The 18576-nt window shown below is 42.4% G+C and overlaps 1 protein-coding gene across 3 annotated transcripts in view; it reads left to right on the top strand.

Annotated features, from left to right (window-relative positions):
• LOC146344360 (dihydropyrimidinase-related protein 1) overlaps window positions 1–18576 on the top strand; it is a 172318-nt gene that overhangs the window by 72538 nt on the left and 81204 nt on the right. For all 3 annotated transcript variants that reach the window (XM_084859923.1, XM_084859924.1, XM_084859925.1), the window contains one exon: window positions 8288–8368. In XM_084859923.1, coding sequence (XP_084716049.1) covers window positions 8288–8368 — 81 coding nt within the window. The remainder of the gene's footprint in view (window positions 1–8287; window positions 8369–18576) is intronic.

Genomic DNA, 18576 nt, shown 5'->3' on the forward strand with positions numbered 1-18576 from the left:
TCTGGGGAAGGGAGAGAGAGTGGGCTTTGTTGGCAGTTCATCCCCCCATCAGTAATAAAAAATTACTGACCGCAAGGAGCCCCAGTGACAAAGCATCAAGGTAAAAAGTTTTTTAGCACACAAGGTTTTTAGCATCCATGCAAGACAGAAAGTGCTACTTACTTACTTACTTACTTATGTATTTATCACATTCACTCAGGTAATCATTTAAATTCATTTAAACTCTACGATACCATACTTAATTGCTTAAAGCCATAGGCCACCACAATGTACATTAAAAAGAGAGAGAGAGAGAGAAACAGTACAGTCACATATTTATGTATATACATAAATTCATACATCCAACAGAATCATCCCTAGTAGGCTGTTTGGGCTTTGGCACTTATTTTCCTTGCTGCCAAGGCAAATTTTGCTACCTGGGCAGTGGTGAAAGCATCAGTGCCAGAAAGAAGGACACATATCTGTTCTAAAGGTGTTCTATTTAGGAGGCTCTGGGAAATAATGGCAAGAAATTTATGCCTAGGATAGCCATAGAGAGGGCATCTTAGTAAGTAATGAGAGACATCCTCAACCTCCGCAGACCCACAGATACAGAGTCTCTGATGGACTGGGGTATTGTCAAATCTTCCCTCCAAGAAGGCAGAAGGCATGCATTGTAGACGCAATGCTGTAAATGATTTCCATAAGTGAGGCACAGTCAGAGTTGTAAAGTAGCTCTCCAGATCAAATGACATCTTATATAATGGGTACCAGCAAGAGTAAGGCATTTGTGAGATTGTAACCAAATACATCCACTTAGAATAAAGATAATTTTTTTCTTTAAGCCTCTGCTTTACTCTATCAGAAGGGAAAGAAGGAAAGGACTCAGTATCGGTTCCATAAGCTTGTAACATAGGTTTGGTCAGGTTTACCCAAGACTTTTGGGATGGGGTCTGAAGTTGCTCTTGAAAGCATTTTTTTGGAAGGCGGGAATCGCTCATATGAGTCAACTTGAGCCAATACAAAGCGAGAGCAGCGTAAATAGATGTTTTAACTGAAATCAATCCTACTTCTGCCCTTAGAAGGGGGGGACAGTCAAGAGAGATCTCATAAAAGAGTTCTGAACCACCTCAAAAATAGAGGCATTTGTGTATCCCCATACCTCAGCCCCATACATCAGTTGTGAAACTACCTTCTTCTGAAATATCTCTACTGCAGGGGCAACCAAACTTCCCCCTTGTGATCGAGAGAACTGAAGGAGAGATTGAATAGACTGGGATGATTTCAGCTTAATTACATCTAGATGTTGTCTCCATGGAAGTCGGGCGTTGAAATTAAGGCCCAAATATCTAAAGTTGTTCATTTGTTCCATGGATTCATTGTCCAACTTCCGCATATGTGTTTTCCTTTTCTTCCCAAATACTACAATTTTAGTCTTAGTATAGTTAATAGACAAATGCTCTCTTGTGCAAAATGTACTCAACTTTCTCAAGAGCCTTCGCATACCAATTAATGTAGTGGAAATCATTGCGATATCATCCGCATATAGGAGGACTGAGAGTTTAACATCCTGAATAGAAGCTGGGAAGCATTCCAAATCACTCAGTTCTTGTACAATGCTATTAATATAAAAATTAAAAAGAAAAGGGGCCAATAAACATCCCTGATGCACTCCTTTATCAGTTGGGATGCTTTCTGATAAGAATCCATTCGCCCCCAGCCTAACTCTAAGACTAGTATCAGAGTGAAGCATTTGGATTAAAAGAAACAGCTTTCTATCAGTGTTTGTGGCAGATAGCTTTTGCCACAAACGATCTCTATCTACAAGGTCAAAGGCTGAACTAAAATCCACAAAAGTAACAAATAACTCTTTTCTATCCTGCTGAGAATATTTCTGTATTAGATGATGGAGAACAAAACACTGGTCTATTGTAGATTTCCTCTTTGCAAACCCAGCCTGTTCTTCAGCTAAAATCAAGTTTTCAGCTGCCCATGACTCTAATTTGTGTAAAAGATATTTAGTATATAATTTTGAAACAACATTAAGCAGACTGATTGGTCTAAAATTATTTGGATCTGCTTTAGAGCCTCTCTTGTGAATAGGAACAACAATGCTCACTTCCCAGCCCTGGGGGATTTTTCCATGCTGGTTTATATAAGTAAACATTTTAGCAAGAATTGGGCATCACCAAGTAGGATTAGATCTAAACAATTCACCAGGAAGCATATCCTCTCCAGGGGCCTTTTTAGGAGGCAGGGAGGCAATCAAATCATGCACTTCATCCAGGTTACTGGTTCCCAATCAGGGCAGGAAGTGAAAGACAAAAAATCCCTGCCGTGAAGGGGATCAGATGGGGTCCCAACAAAAGATTGTCTAAACAAGGCTGAAGTGAGCTTGCCACTTTGAGGAAGTAATTTGATTATCAGTAGAGCCATGATGTCTCCTTGTCCCTTTTGTCACTAACATCCAGAATCTGGTTGAATCTCTTTCTAGCATTGCCAGCCCTAGCTCCATCCAGGATTGTCGTACATACTCGTTCTTTTTCTGGCACAGGAGATTTTTATACTCTTTGCGCAAGCTGATGTACACAGTAAAATTTTCTAAGGAGTCTTCTTGCCTCAGTCTCCTGATTGCTCCTGCCAGCCTACGTTTCTGGGCAGTGCACCGTTAATCAAACCAGCTTTGACTAGTGTGCAGGCCTGGAAAAGGAGCTTTAATAGTGACCACAAATGGCCTAAGTTCTTTCACTATTTTCCCATAAGTTCCCAGGGAGTCCAGGGAGGTAAAAAATTCCTCTCTCAAAGATAACACCTTGGGGGTTGCTAGAAATAAATTTATTTCTTCTTGCAGCTTCCCATTCCAACACAGTCTTTTTTCTCCCTGGGTTATTAAATTATTTGCAGAAGCGAAAATGAGGGGAACTTTTCCAGTTGGTAACGAAAGACACATCTGAATTGGCATGTGATCATTCTCTGGTCTAGTAAGGACTTTAAAATTGTTGAAAAAGAATAGAGCCGATTGTGAGAGGATCATAAAATCTATCACACTCCTGCCTCTTGGGCCAATATATGTATATAAGTTCAAATTTGGGTCTATATCTGTCCCATTACATATATATAAGTGAAACTTAACAACAACAACATGTGAGCCAGTGTGGTGTAGTGGCAAGAGTGTTGGACTAGGAGCTGGGAGATCTGGGTTCTAGTCCCCACTCGGCCATGAAAGCTCACTGGGTGACTTTGGGCCAGTCACAGACTCTCAGCCCAACCCACCTCACAGGGTTGTTGTTGTGAGGATAAAATGGAGAGGAGGAGGAGAATGTAAGCCGCCTTGGGTTCCTTGCAAGAGGAAGAAAGGTGGGGTATAAATGCAATAAATAAATAAACAAGAGCAAAGCGGAATTGACCAGCTTTATTAAGCCCCAAATCCTTAGAATTTCTAGTAGGGAGAGAAGCTAGATCGTCTGGAGTAAGTCCCATTTTCTCACCGATTTTACAGTTGTTTTGTCCTATTCTAGCATTCATATCACCTGCTATCAAGATTTTGGGGTCAGCCTGTATTTCAAATAGGGTGGAGAGGACCCGATCAAGTTCATCCATTTGGAGGTATCTTCATACTTTGAATTCTGCAGGGCAGAATATACATTTACTAAAAAAAAAGGTCAGACCTGAAGGCCAGTCCACCTGAAGAATTAAGATGTTACTACTATCGCTTACATCAAGCTGTAAGATATTTGGGTTATTATCCATTGAAACCATACTCGCTAGCCTCTACTATCTGATTTGCTAGCTGGTTGGGTATACACAAGGTATCCTGGAAAAGTGGGAACAGTCGTAGTGGTAGCCCAGGTTTCTTGAATAAAAAGAACTTCAAACTGCATTTAAACTCTTAAATCATCAGCTGAAGCCAAAATACAGGCACAGCAAAGGAAGCTGAATCCCAGGAGGGTAACCCTTTACAAACTTACAGTTGGGAGCTAAATCTCAAGAGGTAAATCCAGCAGAAACTTAAAGTTGGGGACTAAAGCCCAGGAGGAAAAGTTCTTGCAGCCCTGCCCTAACAGAGATGTGTAGTTCTTGCAGCCTTGCTCTAACAGAGATGCCTCAGTGGTTGCGGAGAACCACAACTATAACCACATACTTAACCTAAACCCAAGTTTGGAAAGGAGCAATTAAAGTAATACATAGCTCTACACTGACAAGGGCCACTGTGCAGACCTAGCTAGTGGAACAGTACCTGTGAAAAGTGTCTTATTGGATCACAAGCTGAATATGAGCCAGCAGTACGATGCGGCAGCTAAGAAAGCTGATCTTGTGTTGCATTAACTGAAGCATAGTATCCAGATCATGGGAAGTAATTGTTCTGCTCCATTTTGCATTAGTCAGGCCACATTTGAAGTTCTATGTCCATTTTAAGTACTGTGTCCATCCATTCTGGGTGACCCATTTTAAGAAAGTCATTGAGAACTTGGAGTGTGTCCACAGAAGAGCAACCAGGATGGGAAGGGTTCTGGAAACCTACAAGGAAAGGTTGAAAGAGCTGGAGAAGAGAAAATTAAGGAGAGACATAATGGTCTTCAAATATCTGAAAGGCTGTCATGTGGAAGATGGAGCAGTTTGTACTCTGTTGCTCCCAAGATGGAAATTTCAGGGAAGCAGATTTTGGCTTAAGATTGGGATAAATTTCTTAACAGTGAGAGCTGTTCAGCAGTAAACATTATCAGGAAATGGCGGGTTCTCCTTTGCTGGAGGTATTTAAGCAGAGGCTGGATGGCCATCTGTCAGGGATGCTGTAGCTGCAAGTTAAGCACCTGTGCAAGTTTATTAATAATAATAATAAACACGAAGGTAGAAAGCCAGCAGGAATGTGTACTGCACCGAGTACCACATGTATGGCTATCTCCCAGCTGTCAGAAATCGTGGGTGTGTGCTCAGTGCAATGAGCTCCTGGCTCTCAGGGAACACGTTTGTTTCCTTGAACCAAAGGCTGCTGAACTGGAGAGGCAGAGAGGTTCATGGATAAGAACTTTAGGGACAAAACAGGCCTGTACAAGAGGGATGGGTTCTACTTGAACCGGAATTGAACCAAACTGCTGGCACTTTAAAAAATGGCAGAGCAGCTTTGGGGAAAGCTGGCAGGAGCTGGGAAGTATCTGGCTAAGGCTGAATTATCCCTAAGGAGGTGAAGGTAAAAATGTTTCCAATTGCCCAAATGGGGATGGGGAGTGAATAGGCCATGAGCATATGGTGATACCCAGTCAAAGAGGCCTAGCGGCCATAGCAGAAGATGCACATACCAGAGACATCTGGGAAGGGACATCTTGTAAAGGTGTTTCTATGCTAATGCTAGAAGCCTCTGAGCCAAGATGGGACGGTTGGAATGCCTGGTTTTAAAGGAGAACTTGGATATAGTGGACATAAAGGAAACCTGGTAGAACAGAGAACCAGTGGGATACCGCCATTTCTGCATATAAACTGTATAGGAACGACAGGGAAGGGTGTGTTGGAGGTGGTGTCACTCCATACATCAAAGAGGGCATAGTGTCAAGCAGACTAGAAAACCTGAATGGGGCAGACTCCTCCACAAAAGTGCTGCAGGTGACAATACCAGGATCTAAATGTAATTTAGTACCAGGGATTTGCTATCATCCCCCAGACCAGATGGAAAGTGAAATCAAGGAGGCATCCAAACAAGGAAAGTTTGTAATAATGGGTGACTTCAATAAGCCCCAGATTGACTGAATAAACGCATGTTCAATCATAACAATCATGGTTATATTTCTCGATGCCCTAAATGACTGTGACCTAGAACAGTTGGTCATGGAACTGACCAGAGGGGATGAGACCCTGAATGTAATCTTGAGTGGGGCTGCCCAGGATCTAGTGTGAGATGTGAGTGTTATTGAACCAGTTGGAAACAATGACTACAGTGCTAACAGATTTCATACATATTTAAGTGGGAAATTGCCAAAGAAGTTCAACACAGTCATATTTCACTTCAAAAGAGGAAACTTCTCTAAAATGAAAGAACTGGTAAAAAGGAAGCTGAAAGGGGGAGTCAAGAGCGTTAACTCCCTTCAGAATGCTTGGAGGTTACTCAAAACCACAATGGTAAAACACAGCTACCACAGTGTACCACAGGTTGGGAAAGGTAGCACCAAGTCCAAGAGGTCACCGGCATGGTTAACGAGCAAGTGTCAAGGAAGCTAGTAAGGAAAAGAAGGCTTCCTTCAAAAAATGGAAGTCTTGCCCAGATGAGGAGAATAAAATGGAATAGAAACTTTTGCAAAGGAAATACAAGCAGACAATAAGAGATGCAAAAAAGCATTTTGAGGAGCATATTGCTAACAACATTGAGGCCAACAACAAATAATTCCTTAAATATATCAGAAGTAGAAAACCAGCTAGGGCAGCTGTTGGACCGCTAATGCAGTTAAAGGAGTACTAAAGGAGGAGAAGGAGATTGTGGAGAAGCTGAATGAATTCTTTTTGTCTGTCTTCACTGCAGGAGATGTAGGACAGACACCTGTGCCTGAACTGATGTTTTCAGGGAGGGAGTTTGAGGAGCTGAGGCAAATAATGATGACAAAAGATGACATTCTCAACCTTATTGACAAATTGAAAGCTAATAAATCCATCCTAAACTTAAAGAACTCAAATGGAAAATTGCTGATCTTCTAACAAAAATATGTAACCTGTCCCTAAGATTAGCTTCTGTACCAGAGGACTGGAAGATGGCAAATGTAATGCCGATTTTTAAAAAGGGATCCAGGAAATTACAGACAGGTTAGCTTAATGTCTGTTCTGAGTAAATTGGTTGAAAGCATTATTAAAGATAAAATCTGTAAGCTTACAGAAGGGCAAGCCATGAAAAAGAATCAACATGACTTCCACAAAGGTCAGTCCTGTCTCACTAACCTTTTAGACTTCTTTGAGAGTGTCAGTAAAGATGTGGACAGGGCTTTTCCGGTAGACATTGTTTTCCGGAGTTTGAAAAGGCTTTTGACAAAATCGCTCACCAAAGGGTCGTGAACAAACTTAGCAGTCATGGAATAAGAGAAGAGGTCCTCTTATGGATCATAACTGTTTAAAGAATAGAAAGCAGAGAGTAGGAATAAATGGTAAATTCTCCCAATGGAGGGATGTAAACAGTGGGATCTCACAGCGATCTGTATTGTGACCAGTGCTTTTCAATTTGTTCATAAAAGATCTGGAATTAGTAATGAGTAATGAGGCAGCCAAGTTTTATGATGACGCCAAGTTATTCCAGGTGGTTAAAACAAAAAGGAATCGTGAAGAGCTCCAAAAGGATCTCTCCAAACTGGGAAAATTGGCATCAAAAGGCCAAATGTGGTTCAAGTGTAAAGTGATGCATGATGGAGGGGAGAAAAAGCAAATTCACCTGAGCTAGCAGTGACTGACCAAGAAAGAGATCTTAGGGTTTTGGTGGACAGCTTGATGAAAACAACCCAGTATGTAGCTGCTGTGAAAAGGGCAAATTCCATGTTAGGCATAATTGGGGAAATAATTGAAAATGAAACTGCCAATATTGTCCTGAGTATCAGAGGCAATATGCCTATGTATACCGGTTGCTGGGGAACATGAGCAGGGGGGTACTGTTGAATTCATGTCCTATTTGTGGGTTTCACTGGAGCAACTGGTTGGCCAGTGTGTGAACAGAATGCTGGAGTTTAGTTTTATCCAGCATGGCTGTTCTTATACTCTTATGTTCAACTCTGAATGCAGTGACACTTCACTCTCCATGAGTGACTTGACCCAATTTCCTGGTGAAAAGGGATACGGTGAATAGATGTGGGGTTGTTAAAGTGAAATGGTTTATCTTTCTTGGCTTTTGTGCTACCCTAAAGTGAGAAAATGACATGCATTTTTTTTAAAAGGTATAAAGTAATAAGGGTTTCCTACATGAAGCATTTATCATGTCTCCTCATTCCCTACTCACAGTTTTTTAAGGGTTCTTTAGACGATGTTGTGACCCTCCAGTTTCACTTTTGTGTCTAACCAGCGCTTTTGGTAAGTTTTTTTAGAGCAGGGAAAATGAGGCATTTAGTTGTGAAAGTGAAAGAAAGTGCTGTTTCTACTAATAGAGAGAAATGCTCTATTCTGCTATGCCACAGTGCCACCTAGCAGAAAAGCAGGAAAGGAAATGCTGTTTGTGTAGTCCTCGGATCTCAGTTCTGAGATGAAACTGAAAGTAGATGTGGCAGATTAACAGCCTCGTGTAGAAAAGCTCTAAAATAATCAATACGTTGTCATTGCTGATTGTTTTCTCTCTCTGTACTGTACATAGCTTTATGAAGCCTTTACTTACCTGAAACGTCTTGGAGCTGTAATCATGGTCCATGCTGAAAATGGTGATTTGATAGCTCAGGTGAGAGAAACATCTTTCTTTTAAATTTATATTGAGATATGTCTGGGTCCATTGATTGATAGGTCCACTTGGGCACATCCTCAGGAGTTTCGCATGGGAATGTGTCACATTATCCACTCATCTCATGTGGGTCCTGGTTTCAGATTAATATTTCAGTGCACCATTTAGAAATGATAACTCTGATCTACCGGCATGTATGAATTTCCATTTTGTATAGGAATGCTAGATGTAATTATCGTGACAAGGAGTGAATGAAAATGAGCCTTCATTAGTGCTCTGAAAATTCAAAGTCAGATATGAAGTAATTTATTTGAGTCCAAATATCCCCTGAAGTAAATAGGTCATACATGCTTAACTATGTGCTTTAGGGGGACTTAAGAATGCAAGCCAAAGAACTGTGTGTGCTGAGCTCTATTTATGTGATGATTACATGAAAGTACTGAAAAAGTGCAGCATTTATTGGGCACAAAGTTCAATATTTGGTGCAGAATTCAGCTTCCTCCCCAAATCCCAGCTTTCATCTAAAGAAAAGTTTCTAGATCCTTTGGCTGCAAGGGTATATGTGGGAAACCTCCAAAACCAGACAGGTGGCTGGATCAGATTTTCTGTGGCTGGGGCATCACTTGATGTGTATATGTTATGTTTTCAAGAATCTGCTCATTATTGAAGGATGAGGAAAGTCAGGAGCGGAGTATATACAGGTCTGCTGAGTCTGTTCCACTTCTGCTGTGTGCCAGACAAAAATAAACTTACTACAGGAAAACTCTGGTGTGCTGGCCTCAAACGTATGGAGTTTTTAAGGCTCTATAACATGGGTGCATAACCTCTGGCCTGTAGGCCTAATGTGGCCTGCAGGGTACCCCAATCCAACCCGCACAGCCTCTCTGGGTTCCTCCAGGGTCATGACTTAGGTTCCAAACCCCACCCCCTGGAGGAATCCCCTTGGAGGGCACGCTTACTTGCTATCTCCAATCTGAGATCAAAGATAAATTCCTGTACTGGTGCATGCCAGCAGCAGAACGCTTGCTGTTATTTCCAGCTTCAGGTCCCTAGGCTGTAACATACCTTTGGGATTGTCAAATCCCAGCAAAGATGAAGAAGGGATGCCCCCTTACATCTAAGATTCAAAGCTACAGTGTCTGTATAAACCTAACATGTAGCCATCCTGATATTGCCTAACTCCATTTTTCCACGTCGCCTATGTTACACTACTTTTATCATGGTTACTGAAATTATACCACTGAAGTATTTGAGCACTCAGAAACATATAAATATTACTTTTATTCTCCATGGTGAATATCAATTTCTATATTTCCCAAAGATGAAGTTTTTCTTACAAAACAAATATAAGAGTGTAAAGAAACATTTATACTGTACACTCTGCTCATGCTCGATGCCTTTCAGTATGAGTGCAGTACAGTAAACAGCCTCCATATTGAGAGCTGTGTGAGCCAACAATACAAAGATGACCCTCCTAGGACCCCCGTGCAGAATATGGCTGAACGGCGTCATTCCTGGAGATTTCCCCTTTCCCTCCCCACGCCCATCCTTTACACGGGTGACCTCTGGCAGGTGGCAAAGAACCATCAGCTCCTGTTTTGCCTTAGCCTTCTTCCACAAGGGGAATTGTGCTCAACTTGGGACAAGTAGAACAAATGATATATGGAGGGATTGCATCCCATAATAAGTAGGGACATGGCTAGAGAGCACTTGACTATTTTAAATGGATTCACGTCTCAAAGGCCAGATGAATTACATCTCCAGGTGCTGCAGGAGCTTCCAGACATTATTACAGAAGTGCTGTTTGCAGTCTTTGTTTCTAATCTTTGAGAACTCCTGGAGAACAGGTGAGGTGCAGAAGCCTGGAGACAGGCAAATGTTGGCCCCATCTTCAAGAAGGGGAAAAAGAGAGATCCAGGAAACTACAGACCAGTCAGCCTGACATCAGTACTCGTTTGCTAGATCATTGGAATGCTGTGGATGCAGTATACCTTGATTTCAGCAAAGCATTTGACAAGGTTTGCTATGATATCCTTGTTGACAAGCTGGTAAAATGTGGGTTGGACAATACTACCATTAGGTGGATCTACAGCTGGTTGAGCAGCCATACTCAGTGAGTGCTAATGAATGGATTGGCATTCATGGGCTGAATCTAACAAGATGAGATTCAAGAGAGATAAATGTAAAGTCTTGCATTTAGGTACAAAAATCAAAGACATAAGTATAGGATAGGGGAGACCTGGCTTGGCAGCAGTACATGTTAAACATTTCTAGGTGTCTTAGTGGATCATAAGCTGAATATGAGCCAGCACTGTGATGCAGCAGCTAAGAAAGTTAATGCAGTCTTAGGCTGCATTAACAAAAGTATAGTGTCCAGATCATGGGAAGTAATCGTTCTGCTTTATTCTGCATTAGTCAGGCTGCATTTATTGCATTGTGTCCAGTTCTGGGTGACCCATTTTAAGAAGGAACATTGACAAGTTGGAGCACATCTAGAGAAGAGCAACCAGGTTGGTGAGGGTTCTGGAAACCAAGTCCTCTGAGGAATGGTTGAAAGAGCTGGCTATGTTTAGCCTGAAAAAGGGGAGATTAAGGGGAGAGATATGATTGGGTCTTCAAATATCTGAAAGGCTGTCGGGCAGAAGATGTAGCAGACGTATTCTCTGTTGCTCCTAAAAGCAGGACTAGAAACAGTAGGCTGAAATAGCAGTGAAGCAGATTTCGGCTTAGTGTTAGGAGAAATTTCCCAACAGTGAGAGTTGTTCAGCAGTGGAACAGATTGCCTTGGGAGGTGGTGGCTTCTCCTTCACTGGAGGTATTTAAGCAGAGCCTGTATGGTCATCTGTCATGGATGCTGTAAGTTGCACCCTGCAGTGCAGAGCCTGCATTAAGCAGGGGTTGGACTAGATGATCTCTGAGATACCTTCCAACTGTATGATTCTGCATGTACTTTTGCATGTAACATGTATTTGAACTCTCAAAAGCTAAATAAAAATTAAGAGACATATTGTAAGATGTGTATGGCTGCAGTCCTATGCACACTTCCCTAAGAGTAATCCCCAGTGAACATGGTGAGACTTACATTTGAATAAACATGTATAGGATTGCCCTTTTCACCTAGTAAATTACATCTTAACTGATTTCCAAATGCTGCAATATTCTTCCTTTTTTGATGCGTGAATCTGGGACAAGTAGAACAAATGATATAAGGAGGAATTTGCAGCCCAGTGTAGTTAAGGAGATGGTTAGAGAACAGCTAGCTACTTTAAATTATTTCTAGTCTCCATGGCCAGATTATTATACTCCAGGGTGCTGTTCTGAAAGAGCTTGTGGATGTTATTTCAGAGCCACTGTTTGTAATCTTTGAAAAATCTTGGAAAGCAGGTGAGGTGCTGGAAGATGGGCAGATGTTATCTCCCATCTTCAAAAACAGAAGAAAAGTTGATTCAGGAAACTACAGACCAGTCAGCCTGATGTCAGTACTGGACAAGATTCTAGAACAGATTATTAAGCAGCTGTGAGCATCTACAGAATTGTGCATTGGTTATTTGGAGCCAAGATAGTTTTGTCAGGAATGAGCCATACCAGACCAACCTTATCTTCTTTTTTGAAGTATACTTCGGTAGTTTATGGGAACACTGTGGAGATAAAATATTTTGGTTTCAACAAAGCACTTGGCAAGGTTTTCCATGATATCCTCCTTGACAAGATGGTAAAATGTGGGTTGAACTACCTGAACTACTGTTGCTGGTAGAGCAACCGTACTCAACAAGTGCTCATGAATAGCTCTGTGTCAACCTGAGGAGTGTTTCCACGAGCGATTTACTGCAAGGTTGCTGCATTTGGAGCACATGACATCGTGGCCATCTCGCAGCCACCCCAGAGTTTCGCACCGAAAAATCAGTTCTTCTGAGACTATTTTTAGTCCGATTGTTTTCCTTAATTTGACTTGTCTGCACTTCGGTTGTGGTGTGCACCACCCTCTACACCCAGTCAAGGGCTGTTTCCCCAGTGCTTTCCCCGCCTGTGTTTCCCCACTGTTTCTGCCATTTCAGGGCTGTCCATCAGAGTTCTGAGCTTCTTCATGGCATTTACTTCACCTTGCCTACAGCTAAACTCTGGTGGCCATCCCCACAAAGTATAGGTATGCTCCAGACAGCCTCTGTAGCAGCCATATCGGGGATCAGACTAAGTAGCCTCATGCAGTCTCATGCTTCATGTTCTTGCTGAGCTCTTTCTCCCTTGAATATATTGTTGTAAGCTGACGAGACACAGGAATTCCTTATCTTGTCAAAGGTCATACAATTGTATATCTTGTTCTCTGCTGTTCTCTTCTGTTCTCTCCTTATCATGGCTACCCTATAACCCAGTTCTTGTATTATAAACAATAGTGCTAAGAGAAGAAATGTTGAGGATTGCAACCCCATGCGGGAGGGGGAGGAGGAGCCGTTTCATATGTGTCACAATGTCTATAAAACCAATGTGCTAATGTAAATCGGGGCTTCTGGCTCTTTGGAAATGATTCCAGCCTTAAGCCCGCGCGTTAAATAAAGAATCTCTTTTTCCTTCACTCCGTGGTCTCTCTGACTCTGGGTTCTGCAACATAAATGGTGCCGTGACTCGGATGTGGCAGGCTCTGAGCCAGACAGGTGGCAGTTGCCTGCTCTTGATCGCCGCACCGGGAAGACGAGCTCGGCGCATGCCTCCCTTTCTTGGCGCCACCGACCTTTTTGTCGAGTGAATGGGAGAAAACCTGCACCGGGATCGCCCAAACGGCAGCGAGCAGCAAGAGAACCTTGGGAAGCAGAGGAAGGAACTTGAGCCCTGCCTGTATCGCAGCTGCAATTGAGTTGAAACCCACATTGGAAGCCTTCAGGAGAAAGGCAAGTATATGGGAAAAAGAGGGCCCCACCTTTAGGGAGAAAGGCCACTGGGCAGAAAAAAAGAGGGCCCCGCCTTATGAAGAAGGTCAGTGTTGGTGGTATACGTATACAAAAGAACCTACTCCTTGCGAGTAGAAGGGGGGCCTGATCACACCCCAGAGTGGGCGCCAGTACCTAGCACGCCAGTACTCAGTAGGAAGCTGAGGAAGCTGGGGAAGCCGTTTTCTGCTCTGGTAAAAAGTGGGAAAAGTGGGTGGCAGGGACATATGGATGCAGTGGAGAGAATGATGATTGTGTGAGTGGCTACTGCGGTTTCTGAAGCATACCGTTGACCGTCCGGGTGCCCAGGCCAGTAGCAAAGTGCGTGGTGTGAAAAATCCTGTTGTGTCGGCCAGTGAGACCCCTTACTCACTGACCAATTCCCATTCCCTAATTGTGTCTGTCTTCAATTTAGGAGGGAGGCTATGGGTGGTGGGGGAAGCAAACCTTGCACCCCCTTGAGATGTATGTCAAACAAAGAAGGAAAAAGGTTTTTTTTTAAAAAAAAAGATTCAGAATAGAGAGAGAAAACCGCAAAAAGCTCAAGGTCGAGCTGAAAAAAAAAAAAAAAAGATCTGAGGCTGTTAATTAGAAAAATGTTGCAGGACAGTCTGGCTTTTAACAAAGCGTGGGAGCGTGAGAGTGTAAGGCCGAAAAAGTAGCTGTTAGCCTAGCGCGCCGAGAGAGGGGGGGCAGGAAAATTGCCCACAACGTTCTGAGTTGTGCAACATCATCACCTCGCCTAATTGAAATGAAATCCCTAAAAAATGGAAACTGAAAATGAAGACCCAGAAGATGAAGGCAAAATAGAAAATAAAGGTGAAGAATCAGCCCCCAGAGCACAGGCTAGACCCCTCTTCGAGTGAAAAGTGTGCCATAAGACTGGCCCAAAGCAGAATGAAGTGGAAAGACCATGTTGAAGATCTCTGTCAAGGTAACCGTGTTTAGCTTTGAACTGTGTTAAAATTGCATAGAGCCTGTAGCTACTGACCATCGGCTATATGATTTCTGAAGAGTGTAACCATTAAGCTTTTGCCGTGGGATTCCCTGCAATGAAGAAATCTCACTGATTTGAGTGTCCAGTGTTACACTGCCTAAGTGTGTGTGCTAAAGAGACCGAGAAACCAGACAGCATGTTCCTGGCCAAGCCAAAATCACGCTACTGTCATGCTCCTGAAAGCTGCAATAAACTGTGTAAGCTGGGAGACCCAACCTGATTGAGAAGAAAAGAAGATATTGGAGCAACTGTCTTAAAAAACAATGAGATCTGTGTAGCTGGCTGGCTGACGCTGTCAGTGATGTTACAACTTTAAATTAAGACTGTTTTCCTGTTTGAGACCCCAGCGAAGAAAGCTAACCCGAGTTATTTGTTGCCCGTGCCAAAGCAAGAATTTGGCTGCCCTGTACCTCATCATGTCCTGTTTTGAGCTTGAGATTTACAAATACAAACCAACTGAGAAGCTTGCCTTTGAAGTCCTGCAAATCACCCCACCGCCTCCCTGAAGATTAATGGCTGCCTGAAAAATGCAAGTATAAGGCGATGCCCATCACCCCCCAGCGTCCTGAGTTTCGGCACTCAGTGTTTCAGTGCTTTCGTGTACCAGGTTAGAAGAGAAAAAAAAAAGAGTAAGTTTTTAAAATGTCTGTGAGAGAACCTGACAGAAGTAAAATAAAATTTACAGAAGAGTTGCCCAGGTTAAAGCGTCACGGCTAGATAGCTGAGCTGTGCCGCTCTGTTTAGATAGAGGCCTTGCTAAAAAAGTTAAAGGCCCTTGTCTGTCAGAAGGGGTGTAGGGCCACACTTTCCCTTTTTAAACTGATGCAAAAGTAGAGAGCCTTTGCTGGAAACATCGCATCTTCATTGCCCAGAGCCTTCTCTGTTTGCCTCCATCAATGGCTGGGCTTTTTAGAGACACTCTGCACATGGACTAAAATTTTAAATTGTCAAAGACTTGCCATGGACAGTGCTGTGAAGCTTTGGATAAACTTGAACTCTCATCGCTGTAGACCATGTGTCTGTGTTTGTAGTCAGCTCAGTGTACAGCAGGCTGAGTTTGATCTATAACTTTTAGATTTCCTTCTGCCAGAACTCATGCAGCATAGAGTTGCCGATGCAAAAGTGGTGACCTAGAACTCTTTGCGTGTGTGGGTATGCCTGTCCCTTGATTTTGATGAGCCCTGAGCTTTCAGCCAGAAGAGCAGTATAATTGCTGGATCTGCTCCATCATGCCTTACCATGCAAAAAGTGTTTTCCATTCATTGTGTTAAATTGCAGAAAAAGTTTGTTGTGTATATTTTATGATTTCTTAGATATCATTAAATATATGTGATATTTGCAGATTAGTGTTAGTTGCAACTCCAAATAATACTAAGTGTGGTTCCCAATGGATGACAAGGAAAGAAAGACAAAAGCAAGTAAAAAAAAAAAAATAGAGAAAGTAGCAGACAGATAGAGAAGAGGGAGGAAAAAAAGAAGAAAGAAAAGGCAAGAGGCAAAGAAAAAACATTTGTAGAAAAGAAGCGTGGCCATAGTTGCCCCCAGGGTAAATTAAAAGCAGCTGATTGTGCCTGGAGCTTATTACCTGGGGTAAAGTAGCCACAATAATGTAATAGTTCTTTAAAATGAGGAAAATGTAACTAGAAGGAGAAGAAGAGCCTATCCCAAATGTGTGTCAGTGGGACTAGTGTAAGGCAGAAAGGTTTAAGTAAGTGAGTTTAACTTGAAAAAGACAAATAAAGAGACAAGGCTGGTGCATGGAGCAGAAAGTTATGTATAAAAAGTTTAAAACATGATCTGCAATACAGGCAGATCAGCAAAGAAAAAGAAAGCAAAAGAGAGAGAAATTTCTCTTCCCATACTAATGAATAAAAGTGTTATCAAGCACTTTGGGAAGCGAAGTTGTTTACAGGAAGCTGTGCCTGAGAACCAAACACTTCTAGCCTATGCTGAAAATGCTTGCTAGTGTTATGGGTAACATGTATGGTATAAAACCCATTTAGCGCAATAGCTCATGGTTCAGAGAAGCTGTCTGATCCAACCATTAAGTACGCCTGTGTGCTGTAAGTTACCCAATAAAGCCTCCTTGTAAGTACCCCCCCCCTCCGCTGGAATCCCAAAACACAAGTGGGGCTAGAGCGCCTCACCCAGTATCAAACCCTGCTGTTAGAATCCATGAAAGCAGGTATGAAGAAGTCAATTAATATGACCAAAGTGTCTAAAGTGCTGCAAGGTGCCACCGAGGCCCCAGAGCGTACTTGGAGCGTCTTTCAAATGCCTATCGCCAGTATACCCCCCTCCCTCAGCCCAGAGGCCCAAAAAGACGTGGATGAAAGAAAAAAAAAGAAGACCCGGCAGAGGCAGAAGATTCTTAAAAAAGAACCAGTGTGCCCAGTGTGGACAAGATAGACATTAGTGGCATGAATGCCCAAATAAAATAAATCAAATACACAAAGGAGAAAACCAAAGGGGCCAAAATAGGCGAAGAGGGAGACAGCTTGAGAGGGGCCATGACATTGACTGTGAGGGGCCGTGACATTGACTTCATAATTGACACTGGAGCAGCATCAAAAGCAAGCAAATGTTACCCTTAAACAAGAAGTCCAAACACTGAGCAAAGTTCTTCAAGTCCAGCGTCGCTTTGTCTTAGAAAATAAGCCATGACCATGGGGTCACGAAGAGTCGGACACGACTGAACGACTGAACAACAACAACAACAACAACTAGTAAATAATTTCTTGAGTGAAACCTTGTCTCCTGGTTTATATTCTGGAAGGGTGTGTGTTGTCTTGTCAAAATAATATGTTTGTTTCAGCTTCTGAATTTCCTTCATCTTCCTGGGACTGTCATTGGTGTGAGATTGTAGTAACTCATCAGTTATAGGGAAATTAGCACTAATGTGCCTTCCCATTAAGAGATGAGCAAGTGACCAACAATTCTCCAATGGAGTGCTACTGTAAATCAACTTGTACAAATCACCAGGCTTTCTTCATCAGATTTTTGACAGTCTGGATGGACCTTTCTACAAGTCCATTTGACTAAGGAAAATTAGGGCTAGATGTAGTGTGCTGAAAATCCTAGTCTTTGGCAAACTGCCTGAATTTGGTACACAAGAACTGTGAGGCATTGTCACTGAAGTCTTCATCTGGATAGAGAGAGTAGTCTGTGACTGTGACTATTAAGTAAACCTTGGAATGCCACCTAAGTCAGTTCCTACTTCTTGGAGGGGCCTCTGAAGAACAGGATGTGGATTCAATGGCTATAGTTGTTGACATGACTTGTATTTTAAACAGGTGAAACAACCTTCTACCATAGCTGCTATTTCCTGATTACTTCTAAGCCATTATGTCACTTCCAGAGCTCATTTTTTACATTTCTCAATGCTTAGATTACCTTCATGTATTTTATGCAGCATTTCCCAGTGGAAATCACCACTTTGCTCCCCTTGAAGATCAGGCCATTTATTACCATGAATTCATGTCTACAATTCCACTAGTCTCTGATACTCTGAACCCAATTGTCCTTAGCCAGCCACTAGTCACTCCTTGTTCCAGGACCTGCAGTGAAGGGTCAGTATCAGTTTCCTCTTTGATTTGTCACATTTTTTTTATTTACCACTGGGTAGGAAGCGATAAGCCTATCTGCATAAGCTTGCATTTCTGTCTCCGAAGACTTTTCTACTACCTTAGTGGGGGAAACAGTTCTTGAAAGTGTATCTGCAGCGAACAAAGGTTTGCCTGATGTGTTGGTCACAACCAAATCATATCTCTGTAGTTTGATTATCATTTGTTGGATCCATAGTGTACAGTTATTTGGTGGTTTGCTAAACAAAGCTATGAGGTGCATATGATCTGTTTTCACAGCCATAAAACAGGGATTTCTGCTTCTGTTTTCAATGCAGGATCACAACGGACACCCTTTACATGCGCTTTCTTCCCCCTCCTTTCACCCTTTATCTGAGTCTTCCATATGTTTAATTATACAGCTGCTAGATGGCGCAGTGGTCTAGCTCCTCTTATTGCAGCTTTTCCTTTTTCATGGAGGTCACTCAAATGGAACTCAGACGTGGTAATTTGATAGCTCATTATCTCTGATCTTTTAAAGATGGAATAAAGGTCATTTAGGGCTTCATCACATGGAGCTTTTATCCTGCGATTGAGATTGCTCCTTCATGGAAGTTTGCGGGCTCTTTACATGTTGCTGTGACCCTGCCATGACCCTCCCGCACTAAATGTCCTTTGTTCCGTTTTTAAATAGATTGCAGATAATGAGCTATCAAATTACGCCGT

The sequence above is a fragment of the Heloderma suspectum genome, chromosome 5, assembly GCF_057233095.1.
Source record: "Heloderma suspectum isolate Gila_16-S chromosome 5, 16-S_ref, whole genome shotgun sequence".
Taxonomy (NCBI): domain Eukaryota; kingdom Metazoa; phylum Chordata; class Lepidosauria; order Squamata; family Helodermatidae; genus Heloderma; species Heloderma suspectum.